Source organism: Pipra filicauda, unplaced genomic scaffold (genome assembly GCF_003945595.2).
Source record: "Pipra filicauda isolate LSUMZ 115617 unplaced genomic scaffold, ASM394559v2 scaffold100_size2392355_pilon, whole genome shotgun sequence".
Taxonomy (NCBI): domain Eukaryota; kingdom Metazoa; phylum Chordata; class Aves; order Passeriformes; family Pipridae; genus Pipra; species Pipra filicauda.
Window position 1 is genome coordinate 795,026 of NW_024103441.1, and position 20,482 is coordinate 815,507.

At 43.3% G+C, this 20,482-nt stretch overlaps 1 protein-coding gene across 4 annotated transcripts in view; it reads left to right on the forward strand.

Moving 5' to 3' along the window:
• Positions 1-20,482, forward strand: part of RABGAP1 (RAB GTPase activating protein 1) — a 75,305-nt gene that overhangs the window by 51,473 nt on the left and 3,350 nt on the right. For all 4 annotated transcript variants that reach the window (XM_027741372.2, XM_027741371.2, XM_039381426.1 and 1 more), the window contains 10 exons: positions 6,691-6,804; positions 7,371-7,445; positions 9,681-9,806; positions 10,165-10,308; positions 11,853-11,894; positions 12,234-12,362; positions 15,205-15,297; positions 16,281-16,391; positions 19,091-19,195; positions 19,670-19,753. In XM_027741372.2, coding sequence (XP_027597173.1) covers positions 6,691-6,804; positions 7,371-7,445; positions 9,681-9,806; positions 10,165-10,308; positions 11,853-11,894; positions 12,234-12,362; positions 15,205-15,297; positions 16,281-16,391; positions 19,091-19,195; positions 19,670-19,753 — 1,023 coding nt within the window. The remainder of the gene's footprint in view (positions 1-6,690; positions 6,805-7,370; positions 7,446-9,680; positions 9,807-10,164; positions 10,309-11,852; positions 11,895-12,233; positions 12,363-15,204; positions 15,298-16,280; positions 16,392-19,090; positions 19,196-19,669; positions 19,754-20,482) is intronic.

The window sequence follows — 20,482 nt, forward strand, 5'->3', positions numbered from 1 at the left end:
TAAAGGATGACATTTTAATATGTTGGCAGGAATATAGAGGGATTTGTCAGGGGAAGCAAAACCAGACTTTGCACTAAAGTGGCTTAGGTATATTTATAGTGCTAGTGATTCTGTGTGTGTGTGTGTGGAATCTTTGGACTATTTTAATATAACGTAAGGCTTTGAGCTTTAGCTGACTCAAGTTGCTCGTTTTATGAAGTTACATTAGTACCACACTGTGAAGTATTTTTAAATATTAGCATTACTGAGTATTAAAAGTATTTCATAAAAACATTTTTTAAAACGTTTTCTGTAGATGCTGTCAAATGAATTGATGTTTAGTGTACAAAGAAGTAAAACCTGAGGGCTGTAAGGTACCTGTATGTTTCTGATCACCTCAGTTTTTGAGGGGTTAGGTATTTCTTGAGGTTAAATTGTCACTAAAACCTACTAAAAATAATGGTGCAGTTAATCCTTTCAGAGGACAGGAAGCAGCATTACCTCCAGCCATGCTTTTGAACTGTCTGAAAGGATTTGCAATCATGTGTATTGTCTTGACAGACCTGTGTCTTTAGAAATGCTGTACAGCACAGTCTTTTGCAGGTTCCTATGCTGATACATTTCTCTCCATATGTAACCTTTGAAATCCAGTTTCTATTGTAAGTCTAGCATGTAAACACTAGATTCAATTTTGTATTCCTCTAATGAATGCAACAGGATGGAAACGAGTTTGCAACTGCTAATGATGAGCTTTTTTACTGTTCTTAATACTCGTGGGTATGTCTTTTCTTCAGGGATTTCGAACTTGTATTCGTACCTTTTTTAATTGTTTTTTTCACCGGCTGTTTACAGTTACAGGTGAGCATGGGAGGCTGTGCGTGCATGTGCTTTTAGGTTGCTTTGCTGAACGAAACACAGTGGAGTGATCTCACTTTAAAACCTCTCTGTTGCCCAGAGAGGTTGTAGGTGCCCCGTCCCTGGAAGTGTCCCAGGCCAGGTTGGACGGGGCTGGGAGCAACCTGGGGTAGTGGAAGGTGTCCCTGCCCGTGGCAGGGGGTTGGAATGAGATGGGATTTGAGGTCCCTTCCAACCCAAACCATTCCATGATTCTGTGATGCTCATTTTTCCTTGTGTCCCACCCGTCTCCTTGCGCCTTCCCAGTCCCTGGTACAGCAGAAGCCACCAGTTGTTTGGTGCATTCTGTGGAGATCTGACCTTTGTCAGAGGGTTGTTACAGGAGTTTTGGGAGACAGTCCAGCTCCTTCCACCAGTAGTGTTCCAACTGGTAGTTTTTCCCTGAGTGTCAGTGAGAGGGCCAAGAACAGATAAAATCACAGGTAAGAATGTGTATGTGTGTGTTTGTAAGAACCTTGTGCACCTTTTAATGCTGGAAATTGTTTTGTATTAAAAGATGAGAAAGAGCTGTGAATGTGAAACCCCTGCTAGGAGGAACCACGGGAAAACATCCACCAAAGCAGATTAGAAAAGCAAACAGGTGAATTAGAGCCTGTCCAACCCTTAAGAGTCTCTAATGCTGGTTCAGTTCTGACACAGTGGGGACCGTGGGGGTGTTGGGGGGCTCCTCCATGGTCCCTCCTCTCACTGGGTCTGCTCTGGTTTGTACCTGCACAGGAAGGGGGATGGTGAAGATGGGTGTTTTCATACAAGGCAGCTGAGGAAGAGTTATTGTTGTGGCTCCAGAATTGCCTATTTTGTGCCAACTCAGAACTGTTGTTAAAATACAGGGCAGAGGGGTTCTTCCACCCCGTCGTTTTAATAGACATTTCTGTAGCTGATTTTTCAACGAAGACTAATAAGAAAAACTACAGTTGAGCCAAAAATGACAAATGTTACCGATTTAAAATAATACTTGCATATTTTTAATTATTAAATGGAACTAGATAAATCGGAAGCATGTAAATATCTGATTCTAAATCTTTGCATAACTATTTCCAAGAGGTAATTTTGCTATGAGCTATTAAAACTCAAAGAAATGTATTATTCCCTTTGAGGTGGTCTGTACCCCAGCTGTGTCATACATCTGTTGGCTTGTTCCCTTTTTGCTGTAGATGTACATATATATATATATATTTGTGTACTGTGCAGCTGTACAGTCACTGCCACGTTGAATTGATTGTTTTAAACTAGGTATATATGTGTATTTTACATATGTGTGTACATGTCCCTCCAAACAAGCAATTGAACACGGCAGTAGCTGTACAGTCACAGAGTTTAGGGCTTTGTACAATATGTAATTTTAAGGATGTCAATGTGGTTCTTAGCGGATTTTATAAACACTTTTCTGAATCTGTTATCAGCACTTCCCATCCTAAGAGAAACTGCACATTTTTCAGTGATTGTTCCACTGGTTACATTTTTGTCTGCCATTTGTTCTGGATTGATGTAATCTTGATACTACTACAATTTCAAGGGCTGTTGACGCATTTCACATAGCCTAGGATTGCCTGTTCTCCAAATATATGGATCATGCATCAACAGTACTAAGTAGCCTTACTGTTTGCCTAAAAGCCTAGCTAATTTATTTAATATTCTCTCTTTAAAGAGAGGTCTCTGGAAGGGGTGGCATATTTTAGGATGCTCCTTCTCTTTAAAGGGAAACTCCGAATTGACTAGCAGTACTTGTTGATCAGTGATATTATTGTAGCCAAAGGATGCATGGGTGGTTTAATAGGAAGTTTTTGCTTCAAGTTCCTTGATGAAATGTAGTGTTCTACAGAGCTGTGTGAAGAGTGTAGTTTTTTATTCTGAAATGCACTTGTACACTTTATTTGAAAGGTCTGAATGGATCATAAATACATTTAAGAAATAAATGATACGTCACATGTTTTCACGTCTTGTCCCGGATGCCTTCTGTGTGTGCGTGCTGGTAAAGGTGTGTTCCTGGGGACTGGGGGGGGCTTTTCCCTCTTCTCTTGGTAGCTCTAAACAGCCTGGCCCGTGTGTAGGTGGCAGGAGCAGGCAGAGCTTGCAGCCTGCCTTGTCTGTGCTGTGTCCATAGTGCTGGAGGGCACTGTGGGCAAACGCCGCGCTCCGATTTTCCTGTGGGAAACTGGAGCCCTAAAAGGAAACGAACAGAGCGAAAGGGCTGGATATCACAAGGGATTCACTTTTATTTTTAGAATTGCACTATATTGCCATATTTGGCCTGAAAGTATGCTGTATCAATGCACTATTGTGTCCAGTTGCAGTTGTCTAACCATTCCAAATTTGTCTAAATTATTCAGGTTTTTTTCCACAAATACTGTTTATCTGTAAATGTTCTCAGTAAGTACTGACTCCAGGTAACTCTTCCATTCTGTGGGCAGCATTCCTCGTTGGAAGTTAACAAGTACATTAGTCTGCAAGTGGGGTTTGTGATACTTCCTTAAGGTCTCAGTAACAGGTGTAATTCCTCTTACCAAAACCTTCTCCAGTGGTCTGGGCGAACACAAATGCAGGAAATGCACTTTGTGTAAAAGTCAGTGTAAATATTGCCTAATGAAAGTAGTTTTGGGAATGCCATCAACCCACAAAATAGACCAGGTGACACAGTGTCCTGCCAACACTGAAAATAGCTATCAAAAGACCTTTTAATATTTTTTAATGTGCTTAAAACGTACAGATCTGCTCCAAATAACTGATCCCCATCGTGTAACATTACCCTTGCTGCTGCCCAGGAAATTTGCAGGGGTTTGGCTCTTTCTGCTTGTTGGATGTGCTGGAAGCTGCCCCTGGTTTGGTGGCTCTGGGATGGCCTGGCCGTGCCTTGCAGCAACACACCACGTGCTGATCTGACCCTGGGCAAAGCAAGGAAAATTCCACTGATGGATCCAGTCTCCAGACCCTTCCCACAGTAATCTCTGCCCGTGTGACAGAATTCTTGCAAAGTCGGGGGAACCTTCCTAAGGAATAATTGCAATGTGGAAATGGATCCCATTGTGGCAAGAGTGAGAGTCAGGCACAGCTTGGGTTTGTGCTGGGTGTGTCAGATAACTCACCCAGTGAGCAGAATTCCACATTTGGAATCGTGCTGGGGGTTGGGGCAGGAGGAATCTAAAGTTTGGACCTCACCATTTTTCCCTTTTTATGCTGTTTTTGAAGCCATCCTGTGTTTAGGTGAAGGTTTTATACCCCATCCCATTTCTCCAGGAGCCTGGTGCACCAGGAGTTGATCTGTGGATGATGAGCCATTTCCAGCAGGCAATTCCCTCTGTTCTCTAGAGATCTCTTATTCCATTTTCTATCACCACAGATCTTGTCCCTTCAGCAATTCTTTGCTGCTGCTTCTTCATCCTCCTGGGTTTATGTGGGGGATTAGGAGGAATAAACCTGAGCTACTGAAAACTGCAAGTAGATCAGCCCTGGGAAGAGGTTCTGGGAACTCCAGCTCTTCCATGGCTCTAATTGTGCCTTAAGCTACAGAAAAAGCTTCCAAAGTAACACAGTCTCACTGTGAAGATGTTGATCAAGTCTGTAACTGCATGATATGGTTTGCACATCCTGGGATGCTCCCAGGAAGATGGCAAAAATACAAGGAAAACGTCTTTTAAGTGTGACAAGTTTAGGAGGTGGGAACTAATGTGCTTTTCTATACAGACTGACAGAATAGATGGGCTTTTCCCTGCTGGACTGTGTCCTGGTTTCCATAATTACTCACGTAGTTTCTGTTTAAATCAGCTGGAGAGGAAGGTTTTGGTATAACTGCCCTAATACTTTAAAGTGCAGCAAAGAGGGGGAGGAAAGGTATGTTCTGAGTCTGAGCATCTGCATTTTCCTGCTTTCCTTCAGAGCAGCAAACTGTCATGAGAATTTTAATCTTCACTACACTCGCCTGAGTTCTCATGGCTCGTTTCCATTCTGTTTTCTTTACTACTTTCTTTTTCTTCCTGTCATTCTTAGCTTTCTATTTTTCAATCCCAGTTTGTGAAGGGTGTGGGTTCAGAAGGGTTTCCTTCAGTTCCCAGTCCCCTGAAAGCATGAGAAATTGCCCATTGAGCCAATTCTCACAGCAAGGTATAAAAATAGGAGTAAAGAAAAGGTTACACAATGCTTGGATTGCAGCAGTTTGTACCAATGGGGAGATTTCAAAGCCACGGTTTTTGGAAAACATTTTTTAAACCTTATCATTTCCGTTGATTTTTCTCTCCCCAAGCTGTGCTTCAGCTGCAGGAACTTGAGTTACAGATTGCTGGAGGAATTGTACTGAAACACAGGAGTCAAGTGCTGACCAAGTCACGCAAAGCCAGAGAGGCCACTAATTAGTTCTCTTTAGCCATAATGAGTGATTTGTTTGAGAAGCCTCTCTTAAGAGTTTCCAACCAGATGCTCTGGTCTCTGCTGTTCAATAAGTGGATTAAAAGGCAAGTGGATTTGAGGTTATTTTGCCATTGCAGCAGAACAGGTGACACTCGGGAAACCCCCTTGTGTGGTACCAGAGCTGCTGGCAGTGAGCAGCACCTGAGCTCCTGCAGAGAATTCACTGCAAGTCAGCCTTGCAAACTCTTCAGAAACTGAAAGTTACCACTAAGACTGTATTCACATGTTTAAAGTTTTCAGGATTGTTTCTGAGCATTGTCTTTTTCTCCTTGCAAAACATGCTGAAGCCAACAGCCAGCCATTAGTGTACTTGTCTTTGACTTAAAAGATAGATGTTTATATGAAATTTATTGAGCACTGGATTTTGTTTGTTTCTGATTTCCTTTTAATGAGACAGACTCTTCAGCACGTTAATTATTATCAAATTGGAATGCTGAACAGTACTTTTGATATAATTTCCCAAACAATCTGGTAACTTGATTCTAATAGCAGCGTAATGCTTTCCTAATGAAATGTCTGTATTAAGCCCCAGAGAGGAGCATTAACCTTGGATTAAAATCAGAAGAGAAAATGAAGCACACTGTGGTAATTTTGTTGTTTGCAAAATTCTTTTGTGAGGGAAAAGAACTACAAGCTCTGTTGAATGATCTTCACACTGATTACATTGTGTACTTTTTTTACTATCTTTTACTTCTAATCTTTTTCCATTTGCTACAGAAACGTGGGTTATTTGGGTAGAGTAAAACACTTTTTCTGTTACTGTTCAGCTTTCCAAGTGTCCAAGGCATCTGAAACTGCTGCTGTCAGAGTGGTGTGGAGAACAAAGTTCCATCTTCCTCATGCTGAAATCCCTGCTCATGATTGTGTTTTACTGAGCAATACTTTCTGGGGCTCATGCTCAGATTTCTGTTTTCTGTAGTTAAGTTCTGAGGAGGGGATGCAGAGTCGTTTCTGAGCTGAACCTCAGGGACAGGCTTTGTGGACAGCAGCTGCTTACAGTGGACTGTGACTCCCTGCAGTGGGGAGATAAAAGGAACGTGCCTGGGCAGCACTGGGGATCAGGAGTCTCCAGGGAAGGCTCTGCACTGCAGTGGCCTGGAACACGTGTGTGTGTGTGTGTGTGTGTGTGTGTGTGTGTGTGTGTGTGTGTGTGTGTGTGTGTGTGTGTGTGTGACCTGCCCCTCCCTGACCCTTCCCAGATGTGTTTAGGTAACCAAGTCTATCCAGACTGTCATGTGGAGCTGCCAGCCTGCTCTGGTGGAGTAGGCTGTGTTTTGTTAAATTTAGAACAGTGCACAGAACCCAGTGCCAGTCTTCCAACTCTCCGTCCTAGCATTTGTAATTTATATTCCTTTGATGTGTTTTAATTTACATATTGTGTTCTTTTTCTAACAGGAGTCTCCACAAGACAGTGCCATCACCCGAGACATCAATCGAACGTTCCCTGCTCATGATTATTTTAAAGATACTGGGGGGGATGGCCAGGACTCCCTGTACAAAATATGCAAGGTATTCTTTAAATTCTTCTGGGCTGGTTTTGGTAACTTGCATTCAACAGATGTGACTGGTAGCTGAAAAGAATGTGGATGTGTTACCATTGCCTGTCATGGAGACAGACTCTGGCCCTGGCTCACTGGTTTCTCACCATAGCTGGTGATGGTGCCACTCAGACAGGAGACATAAAGCCCTTCTGGATTCCTGAACACTGAAGTGTTTGGTGCAGAGACTTCCCATGATTCCAGACCTGTCAGCCTGGATCAAGCTGGACAAATTATGTAACTGGAGATAACTATGTACCTCCCATAAATGTTATAAGGCCACAGACATGCACTGAGGCTGCTTATTAACGGGAGGAACTCGGCAGGAATGGACAGCTCACTGCATTCAGTTGGCTGGAGTTGTTTAGGCTTCCAGCACTCTTTTATATTCCTGGTCTTCTTCCTCTTCCTAATGTCCCTGTGGCACCTGTTTAGAGGTGAAAGTTTATGGAGCTGTGTTCAATGCAGTGTTTGTTCTGTTTTCTTTGTGTTTGTAGCCTGAGACAGATAGAAGTAAAGTCTTGATTCTTTTTTCAGGCCTACTCTGTCTACGATGAAGAGATTGGCTACTGCCAAGGCCAGTCGTTTCTTGCTGCTGTGCTGCTGTTACATGTAAGTGCTGGGGTTGCCCTCATTTGTTTCAAACTGAAGAATAATTATTGCTCCACTTTGCCTGGAACAAACTCCTGAACTAGTGGAGTTGCAGGACTCATATCCACTTGTGTGTTGGTCAGTAATAATGTGATTTTAGACAGCGAAGAGTGCATGGTTTAAAGCCTCCTGTGGTGTTTGTGAGGACTCTGGTCTGCAGTCAGTGTCCATTCCCTGAGTTCCTGTTCCAGGACCCCTTCCTTCAGGGCTGTACTCACGAGCCCCAGTAGACATGGAATTTGTGTTTAAGACAGCGCTGTAAATGTTTTTGTTACAGGGTTTCAAGGTCAGATTTAAGCTTTTTAGAAGGTATTTTTACTGGAATCAGTCAGAAATATGGATGGTGATTGCCATGTCCTGTATACATGTATATATATACATATATATATATGAGTGTAGGGCATTGAGGGGATGTCAGTCATAAGGTCTCAGTGCAGACTGTGCTGCCTGTGGGCTGTTTCCTGTAGGTCTTTGTGCTCCTTGGTTTCAGAGGTTAGGGAAGGATACAATAATATTTTAATATTTTTAAAAGAAACTGTATTATGCTTTTTTAAACTTAATTGCTGTTGATAGAAGTGATCTCATCAGTGTAATAGCCTTTAATTGCTGGTGTGTTCAGAAGCTGGAGAGAGATTGATGGTTCCCGTGTGTCAGGAGCAAAAGTTTTAGATTCACTCACGCTTGGGAAATAGGAGAGGATTAGAAATCTGTTCAAATTATTTATAGACTGCTCTGGTTTAAAGTAACGTCTGCTTTTTGTCAGTGTTTCTGTTGCAAGGGGGAGCTGGAACTGCAGAGCTCCTAAGCCCAGTTGTGCTCTGAGGTTCCTTCTCCCAACTGCTCTTCGGTGCCTGTTCTGCCACAGAGGGCTGAGCTGGAAGAGTTCTCTGCAGTTTGGTGGAAGGGGAGGTCTGGTCTTCAGGGGAGGACTTTCCATAGTGTTGTAAAGTCAGTGGAGGATATAGAAGAGATTGTAAACTCCATTCTTGTGAAACAAAAGCCAAGTGTTCAATGATAACAACCTTTTAGTTCTTCGTAGCTGTAATCTGCAATGTTTACTTGACGAGCAATTAACTCTTAATTTCCTCGCTGAATCATCGAGAAGGGCAGCACTTCCTGATATGAGAATTGAACACTTTTATTGAAATAGATGTGCTTTCTTTCAGCTTTTTCATTGTCATATGTCCATTTTTTTTAATATCCATTGCATTAGAGAGACTCACTGTCATGACTGAACCATGTGTTATTCCAGAGTTCTCCCTTTAACAACAGTTGTGGGTTCTGGGATTCATGTATGCATTTAAAAAAGTTAAATTTCAAATAATTTTCTTTTTCTTTGATTGTCTTTGAAGTCAGCCTTTGGAGTGTGGCTGTTGGGGAAAATAAATAATAAAAACAAATGTTGCAGAAAAGGAAATGAAGTTTCTGCGAGTCCTTCACTCCCAGTTTGGAATGTTTCAGCAAAGTTTTCAGTTTTAACAAACTCCATCTGCAGATTAATAATAGAATACTTGAAATGGATGTTCTGTCCTTTACAGGAACCAGGAACTGACCCAAAGTCAGACTTGTCTACGGAAATATGAAAACTGAATTTTGAGGGCAAGAAAAATGTCAAAACACTGATGAGCTTTGAGTGTTTCTTTGGTTTTTGGCAGGAAAGGGACACTGAACCTTCCCAAACCAATGCTGAGTTGGGATAGGTGGAATTTCTATTGGCACTTACTGATCTCTCTTATTTGGGCCATCTAATAAATAAACACCAAATAAATAATGTCATTGATAAAGGTAAATATAAAATTAAGAATAAGGAAAAGATCCGGTTTAAGATCCTCTAGTAATATTGCTTCTGTCTTATTTATGTAGCTGACAGAGGGTTAGGCTGGTCAAAATCTGTAACATTCAGACCTGACATGATTTGGAACAAAGACACCAGGAAACTGCTTTGGTCTTGATGTCTGGAAGATGTATTTTTAGTGGAGTGATTGAGAGGTGGTTTATTCCACAGAATAAGACTGCAATGCCCTTGGCAACACTGAATGTCATTTTGTGTGTTAATATTCTTGTTTACCCTCAAACCGGATTAAAAAGTGGTGACAATTTATCCTTTCAGCAAGAGGGAGGAGAAGGGAGGTGCAGCCAAGGGAGCTGATAGGAGAGGTTTGAATGCTCTGTGCTAAATGATTTCCTCTCTCCCAGATGCCTGAGGAGCAAGCATTCAGTGTTCTGGTCAAAATCATGTTCGATTATGGACTCAGGGAACTTTTCAAACAGAACTTTGAAGATTTGCACTGCAAGTTCTATCAGCTGGAGCGCCTCATGCAGGTGGGGCTGGGGCCTGGGGGGTGGGTGCTCAGAGCCTGCAAAGCCCTGGGGCTTGTCTCAGACTGGAACAGTGCTGGTCACCTCACAGCAGGGGTGGAGAGGTGGCTCTGCTGCGTCAGCCAGCACTGGCTGGGTCTGCTGAGCCAAGTTACGATGTCCTGGTGGGCATCCACACCTGGACAAGCCTTTGGCATCCTTAGGAGACCCCTTGGCATGTCAGGAATGGTGGGTGCAGAGCCCTGCCTTGCTGCACTGATTGTCACTCTCCCCGACTTTCCTCTGTAATTTGGGATTTCAGCTGCAGTCTGAATAGTCTAAATTAACTGACTCTGTGTGTGTGTGTGTGTTTTATTCCCAGGAATACATTCCTGACCTGTATAACCACTTCCTGGACATCAGCCTGGAAGCACACATGTATGCTTCCCAGTGGTTCCTGACCCTCTTCACTGCAAAATTCCCTCTCTACATGGTCTTCCATATTATTGACTTGCTCCTGTGTGAGGTGTGTTATAACTGGAGACTTGCACAGCTCCCAGCTCCTGACAGTTTGTCACTATGTTCATGTCCTTGTTACTATCTGTTTTGTCAGAGCAAGGCAGGTGATATTTTTATGTAAAGTGTTATATTTCTGCAATGAAAGAAGTCCTCAACATTTCAAAGATTCAAATTAGGAGTCACTATCTATTTAAAATATTATAATCTCCTATTTCCTATAGCATTGCTGAATCTATGTGTGGTGACTCTAAACGGTGCTCGTGGGATGAGAGTTAATTTAAAAATATGTGGATTCTTCTCTTGTTACAGTGTATTATACACAATGAGAACTTATTTTTTTCCTAGAATATTATTGCATGGAGGCCATTGGGTATAAAATTGCCCAGCTAACTTTCATGCTGGGCAACAAACTTGGAGCTCTTTTTCCTGGGAAACTTGAAGTCTCTCTCTGTTTCACAGGATATATTTAGAGAGCAAAGTTCTTTACATGGAGATTTTGTCTGCAGTCATGTTTAGAACAGTGTATTTGGTGCTGTGCTGGTAAGCAGTGTAATTAGAGTCAGTGCTTATTAACATCAGTGAACAAATCCCATCTTGCACTGAAGCATCCTTGAGTTATTTAATGATTTGCTGGGTGACATTACACATCCATTCTTCCTTGGATCTGCAGTTGTTCCTGTCAAGTGGCTTTTCCTTCACTGAAGGGTTCCAGCATTCATAAACCTCCTGGTCAGTGTTCCTGCCCTTTCTCTGTGTCTGCTGCTTGCTTTGTCCACGTGCCAGTGGAATAGGAAGCAGCAGATGGTATGGAGAAAATGAGTTCTGTTTGTTTAGAAACACATTTTCAGTTCATAAATAGTAAATGTGCTCATAGGGAAGTTTTAAGGGTTTTTTTAATCGTTGTAAAGTAATAGTGAAAGAATAATTAGGTGGGAAGAAGAAAGACAATCCTGAAATAAGATGAGCAAAGTGTCACAATTATCAAAGGGACCCCTGGAGAAGGTGTGTGCTACTGCTGACTATGGGAACTGTTGGTGTTTAATTGGACTATATCAATAAAGCACTGTAAGGAGTAGTGGCAAAGGAGATGCCGTGGGACTCGTCCTGGAGTGAGTCACTTTGTTTTTCATGACACAAATTGTCCCAGGTTTGGAAGATGAGAACTTGATGTGTTGGTGTATATATTGTTGCATTTGAATTGGTGTTTGCAGAAGTTGCTATATGAAAATTAAATTATCTTGAGCTGGCCAACTAGTCATTAAAAATAAATAAAGAGCACAACAGTGCCTTCATCGTTTCAGACTAATGAGGAGATAGTAAAACTATGTTAATTGTTTTGCTCTCTGTAATGGCTCTCCAGTAAAGACACTTTCCCAGTTGTTTGCAAAGTCATTCTCTGGGCCTTTGATTTAAAAGAGCACCTGGTTACATGTGTATCCTGGTTTTCCTTTTCACAGAAACTAGACAAGCAACAAAACCCACCAAATAAATTCATACTCAGGCTTGTAAACACTGAGAAATTAATTTGTTTTGTCTTCCTTTTTTTTCCAGGGAATAAGTGTTATCTTTAACGTTGCACTGGGATTATTAAAAGTGAGTATACAATGTTACTCTGTGGTTTATGAATCATCATGAAAACATTAGGAATATAAAAAATTAAGACGCCGGTTACAAAAATATGATGCTTTCTTTTAAGAAGCCAACAACTCCCTGCGTTACACGTGCTGTGGTCTGGCACATCCTGTGCAGGACAGTGCTTTTTTGGGGGGGTGAATAGAAGGTTGCAGAAATAGAAACAAGCACTCTTTGCAGAAGGTTAAGAAGCAGTGATGTTTTGAGAGCTTTCCAAAACTCTTGCTGCTTTATTGTCTCTGGGAAATTCAGCAGTTGTACAGAACGGGCTTTTTCTGGTGTTTGTCTCCCTGTGTGCAGACCACCAAGGATGATTTGTTACTGACTGACTTCGAGGGGGCCCTCAAGTTCTTCCGGGTGCAGCTGCCCAAGCGGTACCGCTCCGAGGAGAACGCCAAGAAGCTGATGGAGCTGGCCTGCAACATGAAGGTGAGGGGTCCTCTCTGGGGACACCTCCTGTGTCCAGCTGTAACCCAGCAACTCACTCGTCCAAATGCAAATGCAGGTTAATTGGACATGGTTGCAGAGATTAGTTTTGAGTTGGATACACTGGTGTGGTTCAAAGCATCCCTTCTCCTTCAGATTCACCAGAGGAAATCTTTGCAGCATCAGCGTGGAATTACACAACTTCCACAGCATGTTAACATCCAAAGGCAGCTTGGGATCCTGATCCTGGTGTAGTAGCAGTGTGGATACCAGTATTCTGCACAGAGTTCAAGCATATCTTTTATGAAACTAGTGCAGAAATTACAGAATAATCAAGACTAAAGCTGTTTTATCTCCTGACTCTAATTTAGCATTAGCCACAGATTAAATGTTGCACATGCATCTGGTTCAGATCCCTCAGGCACACGGTGTGACTCCTGGGGGTGGCCCTGTGCAGGGTTAAGAGCTGGACTCGATGGTCCAGCATATTCTCTCATTCTGTGATAATAAGTACATTTATCGTTTATGTTCCCAAATAACAACTTGTTCCTCTTCCCACTCTGCCAGAATTCCCTGCATTCCCAGTGCTGTGTGAAGTGGCACAAGCAAACAGTCTCTGAGTGGACATGGCAAGGTTGTCCACAGCTTGTGGAGTGCTGTGAGGGTTGGGGGGATTAAAGGGGAGGTTATGGAGAAAGCACAGACAGCACTGCTGGGCTCAGCACAGGTGCTGGACACTTCTGTATCACATCTGATGGAAGTGCTGCACATATTGCTTTCCTTGACTTAATACATAAGTCCTTTGCTGTCAGTAGAAATCTCCAGCTCTGTATCTGCAAGTGTTTTTTTGAGCAGAAAAGGGCCTGATGTCAAAATAAATAATTTATAGGAGGGGAGAAGCAGCCTGGCTAAGGCATTGTGATTAGAACAGCATTCTGCTGAAAGGAGGTCAGCAAAGGATCAGCTGGAGACAACACTAGATTCTTAAAGTCACTCATCATTGTTGCCATCAAATCATGGAATCACAGAGTGGTTTGGGTTGGAAGGGACCTTAAAGCTCACGTCATTCCATCCCTGCCCTGGGCAGAGACACCTTCCACTAGCCCAGGTTGCTCCAAGCCCCGTCCAACCTGGCCTTGGACACTTCCAGGGATGGGGCAGCTGCAGCTTCTCTGAGCAACAAATGTTAGCAGAGTTATATTAGCTACCTCCTGTGCCCCTGAAAAACTGTGATGGGACTGCAGTGTCCATTTCTGCTTCCTCTGACCGTGCAAACCAAGAATCCTTCCCAGGGCAGGGATCCCTCCAGGCCTCCAGTGCCTGGAATTGGTGACAGTGGCAAATCTTCCCAGGTTCACCTGAAAAAGGCAAACACTCTTAATGCCCTTGGAAAAGAAGATGAAAATACAGTGGTGTGTCTGCCTTCCTGCTCTCTTGCATGTCTGGATGCCTGACTTGTCAAGATCTAACCTTTACACAGCTGGAGATTTGGGGTATGAAACCCAAAGACTTGGGCAGTGTTAGAGCAGAGGCAGAGCAGGGAGATAATCCACTCAAGGTTCTGCCGTCACTGTCAGGGAAGGGTTAATACTCTGGGTGGGTGTCTGGGGTGCTTAGTAAGAATAACTCCTGCAGTTGTGATGTGGTTGGAGCTGCTCCAGGCAAAGGGGGTGGCATCTCCAAAAGGGCCATCCTCGTCCCAAGGGCCGGGAGGTGCTTCTGGTCAGCCCTCACTAGAGGGAGCCTGGCCACCAGGTTTCTGCAGCTCCTCTCCAGGAAGGCTGTTAATGATAAAACCAGAGAGAAGAGAAGAGAAACCAAACACGTTTTCCATTCTCCCTGTCGTTTATGCATGTAAAATTGAGCCTGTTTCTCAGAAAAGGGTTTTTTCAACAGGAAACCATAACCATTTATTTGGGTTACTGAAATAATACTAAAGGTTTAGTAGCAACTTTTAATGCCAGAGATTTCATTTAGATGCACAGTGAGTGGGATGTGAAATGCTCACAGTGCTCTGGGCATGGTCCCTGTTCTGAACCATTGCAGCACATGGCCCAGGTGACACCAGGAAAGGTGCTGGGCAGGATCTGTTACAGCCTCCCTTGTGTTCCCTGGCCCTGTAGGACTTGAGCACTAGGCACAAAAAAATATTGAATTCAACGTCACCTTTCTGTCCCTTCTCACAGAAGGGGAAACTGGGGCCTGAGAGAGTCCCTTTGCTGGTGTTGGTGTCCATGGGAGCCCAGGGCAGCATTCCAGCTGCCCAAACCCCAGAGCAGGACAGGGCTCACATGCCTCAGAGCTGTTGCTTGTGTAGACACCTCAGCAACCCAGGGCCTGGGCTGTTTTCTGCTGAGCTTGAGTGACACCAGCAGAGATGTCAGCTGAGCCTGCACTTGCCCTTTCAGCACTTGCAGTCTCATGTTAAAGTAAACCAAATACCTCTGTGTGATGGTAAATGTTACAGCTGAAAAAGCCTCTGCATCAGGCCAGTTCAGAAATTAAACCTGGCTCGTGGGGTTCTGTTCTGCTGAGCCACTGCAGTGTGTGGAGCAGCAGAGAGCTGGGCAGCACCAAGGGGGAGCTGGGGCAGGATGCTCTGGGTGCCTCTGGAAACCTTCCCTGTGTTCCACAAAAGGATGAGAGGCAGAGATGCTGCTGTCATTGTACTGAGTGGAATCGAGGTTCTGACCATCTCTGAGGGTTTGACACTCAGAGCTGGGGGAAGCCATGAGCTGTGTTTTGTAGAAGGCAACAGTTGCCTAAAGCTGGTATCATAACCCTGTGTGAATTGTGTTCTTTTACTGATGTTCTGGGCAGGAACTAATGGGCTGCTTTAATTTAGATTAGCCAGAAGAAGCTGAAGAAATATGAAAAGGAATATCATACCATGAGAGAGCAGCAAGCTCAACAGGAGGATCCTATAGAAAGATTTGAGGTAACATTTACCTTCTCCAGTCTGATTTAACAAACAGGAAATTCCTATTTTGCCTCCTTTTTTTTTTGAGCTCTTTTTGTTTGGTGACCAGTTTGGATGCAACAGGGGAATTGGCTCCATGAAGGGAATCTTTCTCTGTACTGGCAGTGTTAATCAGGATGGGGTTATTGTGAGCCCAGCTTTGTGCAAAAAAAGAATAGTATGAATTTATATTTGGGGTTGCAGAAGTGTTTCAGTAGAGCCTGTTTCTAGCACTTGTGTAACATGCCAACTGCACCAAAACCCATGAACAGAAAGGAAATGCCTAATTAATTCTAGCTCTGCCTTCCATGATTGCAAGCCTGCCTTTACTCTTCTCCCTAGTTTCAAATGAGGTATGTTACAGTAAGTATATCATTTTATGAGTAGTTTACTTATCAAATAAATATAGGAAGAAATTACACATATAAAGTTATGTTTGTGTACACATACTACAATAACACACACAGACATATAAATTTATGTATTTTAATCAGAAAAGTTTTATGTAAACTGTTTAGTATTTGTCTCTGTGCTGGGAGTTGTAACAGGAGGGAGAAAATAGAGTGTTTTTCCCAGATCCTCTTCTCTCACCTGTTTCCAGCATGCAAATTCTATTTTGAGCCAGGAAAAGCAGCACTTGCAGGAAGCGCCTGGCAAGGTATCGATGGCAGAATGATACCCCTCCCATTGCAGGCTTCAGAAACATTTCTGTAGCTCAACAAGTCATAGCTGAGCACAGTTATTTATACCTGGTTTCTTCTCAAGGCTAATACTGTATTTATTTTATATGTATAGTATGATTAGCTAGTTCTGTCCTCAGGGAAAGTCATGCAGGTAGAGTTGTCTTTGCATACTTCAGGATACCAGGCTGGCTTTTGTGTGTAAGCACAGTAGGCTTGGTGTTCTACACACAAACATCTGGGAAGGCCTTTTTGTGGATCCCTGTTGTCTCTGTCCCCCAGAGGGAGAACCGGCGCCTGCAGGAGGCAAACATGAGGCTGGAGCAGGAGAACGACGACCTGGCACACGAGCTGGTGACCAGCAAGATCGCGCTGAGGAAGGACCTGGACAACGTAAGATGTGTCTGTGTGCTGTCCAGTGCAGACAAGGGCTAATTCCTTCTTGCTGCTCTCACTGGAGAGGAGATACATGGAGTAGTTTTTATTTGGGTGGGCCAGGATTCCTTCCTCCACATCCTTGTTGCACAGTGATGATCAGGCCTGTGACACAGGACTGGTGGCTGAAATACTGATGAGTGTGAAAAGCATTCTGAGTAATCTGAGGGAAAGGAGAGCTTCTGAGCCCCTTCTTCTCTCTGTATGTTCAAAGAAAGTCTAGCAAGAGCTATGCCAAGTCTTTGAATTGTCACAGAGACAGTAACATGGATGCTGGATTCTCTTTTCCTGGGATTTCTGTGAATATGATTTCACAGCAGACAGGCTTTGCAAAGTGCCTGATAAACTTGAAAGGCTGAGTCTGTCTGGCTTGGCGTGGCTCAGGCTCTCAGGTACCTCGGGCAACTCTGAGAATGCTGTTGTGGTTCCCATTTGGCTGGTTGGAATCTGCCTGTGTGAACTCCCCCTCCTGGGCTCTTTCCATGTCAGGAGAGCTCTGAGGAGGAAACGTCAGGTTCACTTTGGGTTACAGGAATTTTTTTTCAGCTTCCTGTCCCATTCCCTTCTTTACACATTCACGTTTGGGAGATTTTATTATTTTATTATTTTGGGAGATATGCTTATTCTCTTTTGACAGGACATGCAGAGGCAGAAAGGTGCTGGCATTTCTAGCACATGGCAGGCTGGAGCACATTTCGTGTGTCTGCTGGGGGAGGTGAGGGGAAGAGTTCAAGTGCTCGTGTTTTGCCATTCTTGTTCTGTACCAAGATAAGTGCATTTCTGAAATCTCAAAGGAAAATGACTTCTGAAAGTCATACAGTGCAGGAGCTGACAGGCTTTCAAATGTTCCTGTGTATCTGCCTCAGAGAATTTAAGGTTTCCCACGGCCTCCTGGAAACTTGCTGTTGGAATAATGTTCCTGTCCTAAATGTTGATGCCAGTGGGTGATTGTTGCTCTTGCTGAGATTTGGTTTATGACTGTCAGGTTTATTACAATTACTGCTCTTTGGTGTTAAGGTGTGTGAATCAGGAAGCAGGTTTTCACCACGCTTTGGTGTGTTCACCTCCTCCTGCCTGGGCTTTTCCCCTTCATTAGTGAGGCTTCCAGAAGGCTCTACAGGCTGCCCAGCACTGGCACTCAGGGAGTGGACTCCAGCAAAAAATGTCCTGAAGGAGCTTTTTCTACCAGTTTTTAACTGTTGTTTGTGGCTGCTTGAGCCTGTATGAGACACAGTTACACTTTTACATTGTTTTGTTTAAATGGAGAACTGGGAGGGGAACAAAATCAGACAAAACCTTTGATATGCCTCACTGGATATATGATAGTTTTGTCTTCAAAGATGGTAAATGATGTTTGGCAGCATTTGGGTTATCCCCAGGGAGGACATAGGTAGGTTTGATCCTACTTTAGGACCCTGATTAATTCTTTTAATTGGATCCTGAAATAAGTTTCTTTCTGCCAGCCCAATGTCCTGAAAGGGAAGTACCGAAGGACATTGTTTAACACACCTTTTCTAATGCCTTCATGGCATGTCTGAAATCTGCAACCTAAAAGATCAAAGCAAAGCATTTGAAAATACAAGAATTTCCTTAGTATCCTTTCACTAGACCAGAAAATAGGCTTCATATTTCTGCTGTGGTTGGGCTCCCACATCCCAGTTTGCTTTAACTTTAAAACAGCTTAAAATCCATCTATAATGAAAAGATGTTCTCTTTGCCTTTGCCATCTGTTTTAAAGGATCAGCAGGACTTTTAAGGGACTAAAATTCACTTTTTGATTTTCTTCCTTTGAAGGGAATCGGTACAGCTACTTTCTGAAGATTTTATATATCAGTTGAGTTATTGATCTATTTTTATGTAGAATCCATACACCTATTGGGAAGTGCTGTGTTGTGTGTGTGAGACAGGAAGAGGTGTCTTAACTTTGCAGAGTTTTTAGTGGTTTATAAAGAGCCTGAAATTTTTCAATAACATATCTTTGTTCTTAAAAAACTGCAGTAAAAAGGGATTGTTGGTTTCTGGTGGGACATTTCTTTAAGGAGGCAGGAGAGAGGGGCCTGGCTCTTATGTTTGCCTTGGTAGCTCAGCTTTTTCATGCAGTATTTTCTGGGTGACATAAGAGATGTATGACATCCCTTGGTAGGTGCCATAGAATTCTGGGGGCTTTTTAAACCTTCTAGAGGCCTTTTTCATTAATTCTGTTTTCATTGCAAGGTTGAATGTTTGCAAATTGAACTTAGGTCTGAGCTGGTTGTTAGTCTTTTATCGATCTTGCACATTGTGAGCTGTGCTGTGCCTTTGGTTGTCTTCAAAATGTATTGGTCAACTTCCAGTCTGGATACAAAGAAAACACAACTTTATTCTGTTATTGGATTTCTTTGGAGCAATCCCTACTCCAGTTTTGCTAAAACTAATCACTGAATTCAAGAAGTTTTGGAGTGATGAAATGTAAGTGCTGTTCACTAATTTTGATTTGTTGATGCTTTGCCATTGCAATGGTAACTTTTAGAAAAATAACTTTCAGAATAAAGTTGTACTGTTTTTAATAACAGTGAGCCAAACCTTGACAAGACTGACAGGGCTGCACTCTTGGCTCTGTGCTGGTGGAGGCACAGCAGGGAAGCCCCTCAGTGCTGCCTCCCCACCCTGTGTTCCAGGCAGAGGAGAAGGCAGATGCCCTGAATAAGGAACTGCTGATGACCAAACAGAAGCTGATTGATGCAGAGGAAGAAAAGAGGCGCCTGGAGGAAGAATCCGCTCAGGTTGGGGGCATTTCTGCCATTTCCACTGTTCTGTACAGTGCAGAAATGATAAAAATAACAAGTGACAAGTGTGGGAAGGGCTTAATGTTCTAAGTCATGTTTGTCCCTCTTCTGCGGTGTGAAGGACGTCAGCAGAGCAGGATTTGGCACTTCCCTGCCAGGTGCTTTGCAGGGTGGGAATTGTTCACTCGGAATCACAAAGTCACAGGCTGTGCCAGGGATGCTGCACAGAGAGGCAGTGCAGGACTTCAGCTGGCAGCACTGTTCTCGTGCTTCCTTCCCTTCACCAGTCCACTGTTCTGTCAGTGATGGCCACCAAAGCCCAGCTTTTCCTTGCCTCTGTGGAGCTGAGCTGGGCCATTGCTCCCTGGTGTAGAGCAGAGCAGGGAGGTTAAGGAGGAGGAGGAAATACCACCTGGGCATTTTTCAGACTATAGCCATATAAACCCTTTATTTTCTTTTTCTTTCCTGCAGCTGAAGGAAATGTGTCGTAGGGAACTAGATAAGGCAGAGTCAGAGATCAAAAAGAACAGCTCTATTATTGGTGACTACAAACAGGTGAGTACAACCTCAGGGGGATGTGGTTTGCTATCAAAGTGCAAGACCTCCCCAGGTATTTTAGGAGATTTTGGGAAATCAGTGTGATCTGTGCCATGCATTTGAGGAGACGTGGGAAGCCTGGGGTTGGTTGTGCCTTTTCTTTTGCTGAGGTGCTGGTGTTGGTGGTCAGTCCTATCTGCCCCTGATGTGGGTGTTTGTACTTGATCAGTCACCACAGCCTGACCTCGTTCAGATGGGCTCCTGTGGATCAAAGGTTCACCTCATCCACAAAAACTTCTCTCCCAGCTTTCCTTTTTCAATCAAATGGTAACAGCACCTAAGAAATAAAAAGAAGATGCCATCTTCCTTTCAAAAATTTCCTTTGGTTTTCAAGCTCCCCATCACAAGGTATCAAGGGAGCACATTCATGTATCTTTTTAGTGGGCCCATAACAGGTTTCAGGGAATGAATTAGGTTTTTTACTACTCTGTCTTGACGGTTCTTTTATCCCAAAGGCAACAAAAAGAGCCATGTTATTCTTAACCTTTTCTGACTCCTTTAGCAAGGCCAAACTGCTAATAACTTACATTAAAACTGCACCTTTTCCCGTGGGAATGGAAGAATATGTAGAGAATGGGAATACGAACGATGGGACAACTTAGTGTAGCATCCCAATTTTCCTGGCTTTCTAAGAGTCCTCAGACTATCCATGTTAATATTGCAGTAGCATTTATTTGTACTTTAGCA